Here is an 8,280-nt window from a genome sequence, read left to right as displayed (position 1 = left end):
CACAGGGTGGGCATAGGCAAGTCCACCCCATGTGGGGTTGGCTTCCTCCTACCCAGGCTGCACTGGCAGCAAACCGCAAGGGTGCGGACAGCCTCGTGTCTTTTTCACCATTTGCTGTGGCTTTTGGGGTGGGTATGAGTCTGAACGGGGAGTCCTGGGAGGAATGAACCCACCGTTTAATGGCTTGGTCGTACCCAGTTGTCCCTGCTCCATCTCGGGGCGGGAGAAATTTCTGCTTTCTCCACAGCAGGAGCTGCTCTACAGCAACTGGCCGCCGGATGGAGCCGGGACCCCGCGCACCATCCGGCAGCCTCTCGCCTCTCCTGCGGGGTGCACGGGATGGGAAGAGGGGTGGCAGGGATGGAGAGAGGGGTGCAGAGATCGGGGAGAGGTGTGCATATTTCGGGAAGGGGATGCAGGGATGGGGAGAGGGATGTAGAGATGAGGAAGGGCTGCAGGGGTTGGAGAAGGGGGAGCAGGGCTTGGGAGAGCATGCAGGGATGGAGAAGGCAGCTCAAGCATGGCAAAAGGGGTGCAGGGATGGAGAAGGGGCTGCAGGGACAGGGAGAAGGGTGCAAAGATAGGGGAAGGGGGTGCAGGGATGGGGAAGGGAGTTGAGGGGTGGGGCGTGGGGTGCAATGATAGGAAAGGAGGAGCAGCATCCCTCCGGAAAAGGACAAGACAGAGGGTCCCCACGGCCACGGAGCGGGAGCAGTGTGTCTGCAGCCAGCTGTCTCCGGGAAGGAGCACCGAGTCTGGGGGCACGATTTCCTGGGGCGGGGAAGCGTCGCGTCCCGCTCCACGGGGGAGCGTAACCACGGGTGGGGCGGGGGCGGCGGGAGAGTCGGGGCGGGGAGAGGCGGCTGCCCGAGCCCGGGAGAGCCTTTGCTCGGCGGAAGGGAACGGAACGGAGCTGAACCGGGCACTGGACCATGCCGGGGGCGCGGGGCCGCCTCCCGTTGCTGCTGCCGCCGCTTCTGCTGCTGCTGCTCCCGGCGGCACCGGCGCCCCAGGTGAGCTGGGATCGGGGCGGGGGACCGCTCGGGAAGGGCTTCCGGGGAGGAGAGAAGGGTCCTCTCTGTCCTCCCATCCTGGTACCGGTGCGGTAGGCGTCTGCCCGTCCTTCCGGCCCAGCTGTGCACACCGGACCGAGCTGCTGCCCTGGACCCTGCAAACAGGTGGGCAAATGCCGGAGGGGCGCTTACAGTGGATTTAAACAGTTCCAGTCTGGTTGCCCAAACCACGCTCCTGCCCCTGCAAACAGGTGGGCAAAGTTGGGATGGGGGGGGGGTCCTTAAGCACACCTGAAATCAGCACTGAGTACCCCGGGAGGGAAGAACAGTCCCGTTTCAAGAGGAAGTGGGAGTTTGCCCCTCTTGAGCATCCTGCAGGGAGCTCTTGCTGTCTCTGGAAGTTAAAACCAGCCCTAACAAAGAGCTGTTTATTAAAGCCAGCTACATGCCAGGCACCTACTTGCTTTCACTTCCCTCTTTCTCGGTGCAGGGTAGCCCAGAGTTACAAGCACTGGCTTGTCCCCACTGTGACCCCCCAAAACTGCACTGAGAAAGCAGAGGACAGCATGCTGCTTGGACTGGCAATTTATTTCCTCTCCATAAACCCTCAGTTTGGAAATGAGAATAAGTTCACCACTGCACAGTGTGGCTGGGGGATTAAGAAATCCCTTGGGCCAGGTGCCCACCGGCTCTTCATACTTTCCCAGAGCTCCTTTGTCCCCAGCTTCCTGCCACCCTGCCCAGACCCTCTGGACTCTTTCCTCCGTGTACTCTGTTAACCTCTGAGCTCTAAAATTGCCTTGGCTTTTCTCAGCCCTTCCTCTGTCTCTTTGGTTTAAAGTCCATTCCGCAGGAAACCCATAATAACAGTGCCCATCTCCTGCATGAGTCAGTCCCGTGGTAGCGATCAGTTTGCAGGCTGGAGTCCCACCAGTGTTCCTGGCCCAGCAGAACTCACAAGACAGCTGTTTTCCTCTTATTTTGTAATGTGGAAGTGGGACAGGACTGTAGCTCCAGCAGGATGAAACATGAGTTATGGCATCTCTCCCAGGGCTAACAGAGCGATTACAGCCTTGCTCATAGTGCTGTATTACCCCTTTAGAATCATCACAGGATCATGGAATGCTTTGGTTTGGAAGGGACCTTTAAAGTTCATCTAGTTTAATCCCCCTGCAGGAAGCAGGGACATCTGCAACTAGATCAGGTTGCTCAGAGCCTTGCCCAACTAGACTTGGAATGTTTCTAGGGATGGGGCTTCTACCACCTCTCTGGGCAACCTGGGCATGCCTCACCACCCCCAGCATAAATAAAATATTCCTTATATCCAGTCTGAATCTCCTTTTTTTAGTTTAAAGCCACCTCCCACCTCCCCACCCCCTTGTTCTGTTGCAACAGACCCTGTTAAAAAGTTTGTCCCCATCTTTCTTGCAGGCCCCTTTTAAGTGCTGAAAGGCCACAATAAGGTCTCCCCGGAGCCTTCTCTTCTCCAGGCTGAACAACCCCAAGTCTCTCACCCTGTCCTCACAGCAGAGGGGTTCCTGCCCTTGGATCATTTTTGTGGCCTCCTCTGGACCTGCTCCCACAGGTCCATGTCTCTCCTGTGATGAGGACTCCAAAGCTGGACACAGCATAGATGTAGGACACAGTTAGATGTAAAAGAGCATGCCTAAGCTAATGACTTCTTGTACCTCCTGTATCTGGGTAAAGGGGGGGGATGGGACATTTTCTCAGGCACCTCTGATGCTGTGAAGCTCCTGCACAAGCACCTCTCTGCAGCTGGGGCAAGCTGTGTGGTGCAGCAGGTTGGGTCCTGTGTGGTGCAGCAGGTTGGGTCCTGGGTGGCACAGCATCGTGAGGACTATAGCAATGTCCTCCAACTGAGCAGCCACAACATCCCCACAGAGCTGCCTCAGCAGGCAGCAGCTCCTGGCCGCCATCCGGCAGATGCAGCAGCTGCTGAAGGGTCAGGAGACGCGCTTTGCCGAGGGTCTGCGTGTGATGAAGAGCCGGCTGAGCACCCTGCATGACTCCCTGGCCAAAGCCACCTCCGAGCCGATGGCTGGTGAGTTCTTTCTGGGTCCCACCAGTTGCTTTTATGGCCTCAGAGGACACTGGTGTAGGTAGGATGGGATGGTCAGGGCCATGATACGTGTAGCTTTGGACATCTCCATGGATGGAGATATCTGTATCTATGTGCTCATGAATTAGAGAACTTTTCCAACCTGGTAAGATGCAGGGAGGTTCAAAAGCCCTAAACTGCAAAGCACTGAAGGTGAGCAGGCTGGAAAACCATGTCTCCAGCAAAAGAGCTACAGTCCTGTGCTGGGAGCATGGAAGGGGTTGCAAAAACCTAACAGTCATGCTCAGCCCCAGCATCCTTGCTGGGATTTCACTGTGGGGCTGGATGTTACAAGTTAACCTCAGCAGACCAATATTTGAGGAAAAAAATGGTTAAATAGGAGGTTTTGGAGGAACTGGGTGAACTGTGTCCCCAAAACACTCACCTGGACACTGATGACTTCCCCCTCCCCCCCATGCTCCTACAGCCTCTTGCCCTGCTCTGAAAGCCCCCACTGATGGGAAGAAGTTTGGCACCAAGTATTTGGTGGAACATGAGGTTCACTTCACCTGCAACCCGGGTTTCCAGCTCCTGGGCTCCAGCACAAGGACATGCCAGGCCAATGGCAGCTGGACTGGACAGGAGCCCCACTGTGCAGGTATGGCTCTGGGTGCTGGGTGGGTGGCCACAGCAGTTGGACTGCTTCATGGTCATGATGGGATTTGCAAGAGTGGGATGTGATTTAAGTTTATTTAAACATGGCAGGTTATTGAGGTCTGCCAAGCAGGGAGGTGTTTGGGCTGTTGTTAGCTTGCAGCTAGCCAAAATCCCAAGGATACTGCGATTCCCACAGCTAGAGATTTGGGGCTTCTCATCCTCAAGAAAAGATGGAAATTACAGCTAGAGACTCATCTGGAGCTCAGCAGGAAAGAGGAGGGGAAGAGGCATCAGGGCTATGATAGCTCCCAGCATCACAGCAAACCATTACACTGGGGCAGTGCCAGAGACAGACATAAAGAAATAAAATGAAATTAAGAAAAAAGGACGCTCAGAGGAGACTTTGCTCTCTGAACTCCCTAAAAGGAGGTTAAAGTGAGGTGATGGTGGTAGGTGGTCTCTTCTCCTAAGGAGCAAGAAATAGGACAAGAGGAAACAGCCCCAAGTTGCATCAGAGGAGCCTTAGGTTGGGCATGAGAAAAAAAACTATTCCCTGAATGGGTTGTTGAACCCTGGAACAGGTTGACGAGGGCAGTAGTGGAGTCACCATCTCGGAAGGGGTTGTAAAGATGTGTAGCTGCGTTGCTGAGGATCCGGGTTTAGTCAAGGACTTTGCAGTATTGGGTTAAGGGTTGGACTCGATGTACTCAAAAGGTCTCTTCCAAGCAAAATGATTCTGTGATTCTGTGAAAACAAAATGCAATAATGTGGCTATTTTGCAGAGATCAGTGAGTGCTCGAGCAGCCCCTGCCAGAATGGTGGGACATGCCTGGAGGGGCTGAACCAGTACAAGTGCCTTTGCCCACAGCAGTGGACTGGAGCCACCTGCCAGTATCAGGCGCAGACAGGTGGGTGACTCCTCACCGAGGTGGGTGACCCGGTTTATTTCAGCACCCCACCTCATTCCAAACCCCATCCTGTGGGTTATGTGTGTCCCCAGCTCCCCCAGCCTGGAGTGTGACGGATGACCCAGCATTCAGCCGCCAGCCCCGCTGTGCCCAGATTGACCAGACCCAGCACTGCAGCTGTGAGCCTGGCTTCCACATGAGTGGCACAGCTGCCAACGCCCTCTGCCAGGGTGAGCCACGCTAGTGTGGACAACTGTGGTGGCACCAAGGTGGGCTATGAGGTCTTCTCGTCTGTGCACTTGTTCCCTTCATCTCTCCCTCCACAGACCTCAATGAGTGTGAGGTGTACAAGCAGGAGGGGGGTCTCCAGCTCTGCGCCCATACCTGTGTCAACCTCCCTGGCTCCTACCGCTGTGCCTGTCCTGATGGCTATATCCTCCTGAGTGATGGCAAGAGTTGTGAAGGTGAGGCTGGGCTAGTAACTGCTACGTTTATTGCTTTTTCTCAACTTGTACAATGTTTTTAAATGGTTTTCCCCTTTTTTCTCCTTCTTGCAGCATTTATGCATGCAAAAATCTTGGTGGTTCCCATGCTGGGGGTGGAGGGGAGGAAAATGATGGAAGCTCAGTACTGGCAGAGGTTCTTTTGGGCTGCATCCATCAAAAAAGAGCATAGGAACCTCACTGTCATAGTGGAGTTATCCCCCATGAATGAGATGACCCTGAGAAGAAACATAAGTAGCATTAAAAAGAATTAATTACATGGTGAAGGGTGACCTTGGAGATTGGCAGCTTCTCCTAAAACAGAGGAGTTAGGATGCAGGGTTGAGAGCAATAGGTAGTGATGGTGTGTGGACAGAACTGCTCATCTGAAAGCCTCCTCATGTAAAATTGGGATGTTTTTTGTGATACACAGTGTTGATTATTGCAGCTTGCTCCTTTTCTCCCTGATTTCTGCATGTTTCATAGCATCTTGAAAATGTTCCCTGCAAATACGTGCATTCTGAGCTCTTGATTTTATTGCCAGGGATCTTGTTTACTAACCAAGACATTTAGGAAATAAAAAGACACAGTGTTTTCAAACAGCTTAGCTAGAAGTTAGGAAAATAAGCTGCCCTCCTGCTGTGAGAGTTCTGCCATTAATCCTGTCTGGCCCAGGGGGGTGGAAAGCAGGCACAGCACAGACTTTTTAGGCAATTTAGACACTTTCAGCCATGCTTTTTCAATTGTATTTGATGTTTGACCCATTTTGCCTCTTTTCTGCCATGGGAAACCTCTCAGTGGGATCAGTTTGGAGACTCTAGAGAGCCTGACCTGTTGTTTTTACAGACATTGACGAGTGTACCCTGTCCCAGGACAACTGCACAAGGGGGACCACCTGCATCAACACAGGGGGGGGCTTCCAGTGCATCAACCCACAATGCCCCCAGCCCGCCGGCAATGTCACCTATGTCAAAACAGCACCCTTGTAAGTGCAGTGGGGTGCAAAACTTGTGTCTGTGTGGTTTTGGCTGCTGGGTCCCAAAACCATATGCATCTCATGCCACCAAGGTGAGGAACTTGGATTCTGCATTGAGGTTTCCTGAAAACCTCCCCCTGTTCTTCCTTTTGCAGCCAGTGTGAGCGCAATCCCTGCCCAATGGAGAGCAGATCGTGCCACCAAGCACCCAAAACCATCTCTTTCCACTACCTTCCCCTGCCCTCCAACCTGCTGACGCCCACCCCGCTCTTCCGTATGGCCACGGCAGCTGCACCCGGTCGGCCGGGACCTGACAGCCTGCGCTTTGGCATTGTGGGGGGCAACAACCGCGGCCACTTCGTGATGCAGCGCTCAGACCGGCAAACTGGAGAGCTCATCCTGGTGCAGAGTCTTAAGGGGCCCCAGACCATCCAAGTGGATGTGGACATGTCTGAGTACCTGGATCGTGTCTTTCAGGCCAAGCATGTGTCCAAAATCACACTCTTTGTCTCTGCATACGAGTTTTAAGGGAGGTTGCATCTGGGGAGGTGATGGTCCCTGCTCAGCATCCTCCACCCCAAGCGCTGGCCCTGGATGCAGGCATCTAACGGGAGCTCCAGGAGACATGTCATACTGAAGCAAACCATCCTTCTCTCTGCATTATGGTTATTATGCTCAGGCAGGTTTTATACCCCCATAAAAGGCAAATGAGGTGCAAAAGAAACAAGGTGCATGGGTTAACCCATTCACCCAGGTGCAGGAACAGAGCATTGTCCTCACCTGAGGCTCCTGAAGGGCCATGTCCTCCATGGTGCAGAAAACAGCGGACAGAACCCGCAGCCCTTATTTCCTTTTTAATTTTCCCTTTCTTTTTTAGTAAATAAGTTCAGCTGGTGCATGCTGAAGAAGGGAGGCTCATGGTGGCTACCGTTCTCCTCCCTGCTGGCCCAGGATTGCTTGCACTGACCCCAGCTGCATGAAAACATGCCTCTGCTGCCCTTTGGATGCTGATAAATCTCACAGCAGCCTGCAGGGATGCAACTAGACTGGAATCTCAATTCCCTGGGGTTTCCTAGCACTGGAAAAATCCATGACCATCCATCCCTACAAGACCTGGCTGGCTCCGGGTGCAAGCAGGACACTGCTGGTGGGCAAAGGAGGAATCCCAGTGCTCTGCAGGATGTGCTGGAGTCATCCCATGCTTCCACCCATAGTCAACAGTTCCTTCAACCTCCTGAACTGGGTTGTGTGTGTGCATCCTCCTCACTGCAGGCTGTGACTTCAGGGAGGGCTTTGACTGTGTATTGAGGGAGGCTGAGGTGTGAATATTTCATTTTTATTTCCTCCTCCTGTGGGGGACAACACATACACTTCCCTGGTCTTACACCCTTCCCCGTCAGTTCCTCGGTGCTTGTGCATGTTACCTACACCTCCTGACGTTATGCATGTTTCTGTGTTATGCTGAGCACAATTAAATACTTGAGCACAATTAAATATAACCTCTGATCAAGCACAGAGTGGAATAAAAGTACCCCACATACATGGGGCCACGTTGTGATGCTCACCATGTTTGGGATCAACAATCTGCCTCCTTTAGTTTAAATTTTCTGCCTTATTTTGCTTGAAAAAGTCTGGTTGCTGTAAGAGTAGCTCATCCCGGAGTGAGACCTCAGTGAAGGGGAGTCTGCTGCTGCCCACCCCCCCCCAGAAAGAAAAAGAAAAAAGCAGTGGGTTTGAGCTGTTGTGCTCCAGGAGGAGACTTCCGGAGACCCATCTGTGCTGCATTCTTTGGGAGACTGAGCTCCTGGATTTTGTTTTGGGGGTATGGTTTTTCCATGAAAGCTTGGGAGGGAGGGAGGACCCACCAGAACAAGGAGGGACATTCAGTGCCTGTTCCTCAGCAACAGGGCTTCCAGAGCCAAGGGGATAGAGGATGTTTGGTTTGGCTTCAGCTGGATGGTGGAGCCAGGCAGGGAAATGTATCCCAGAGTTGTGCTGGGGGTAGGTTAGGAAACTTAACAGGCTCATTCCTCTACCAGAGGGATCAACCCCCTGTCCCAAACTAAAATAAAATGCTTTTATAGCAATTGTAGCTGCTTTCAAAAGCAAGGAGTGCTGGAAGGGGGTGGCCTTGCCCCAGTGGGAGTGCAGGTGCACACAGAGCTGAAGACCTGGGGGTTGCCCA

The 8,280-nt window shown here is 53.3% G+C and overlaps 1 protein-coding gene across 1 annotated transcript; it reads left to right on the top strand.

The window, feature by feature from the left end:
• The first annotated feature begins 885 nt into the window (after window positions 1-885).
• Window positions 886-7,660, top strand: FBLN7 (fibulin 7). The gene is made up of 8 exons (XM_054180014.1): window positions 886-1,013; window positions 2,916-3,075; window positions 3,560-3,730; window positions 4,512-4,637; window positions 4,730-4,867; window positions 4,964-5,101; window positions 5,966-6,104; window positions 6,251-7,660. The coding sequence occupies exons 1-8, from the start codon at window positions 933-935 to the stop codon at window positions 6,621-6,623; spliced, it is 1,326 nt and encodes a 441-aa protein (XP_054035989.1). The 5' UTR covers window positions 886-932; the 3' UTR covers window positions 6,624-7,660.
• Window positions 7,661-8,280: the final 620 nt, after the last annotated feature.

Source organism: Dryobates pubescens, chromosome 3 (assembly GCF_014839835.1).
Source record: "Dryobates pubescens isolate bDryPub1 chromosome 3, bDryPub1.pri, whole genome shotgun sequence".
Taxonomy (NCBI): Eukaryota; Metazoa; Chordata; class Aves; order Piciformes; family Picidae; genus Dryobates; species Dryobates pubescens.
This window is presented reverse-complemented; position numbering and strand designations above follow the sequence as displayed.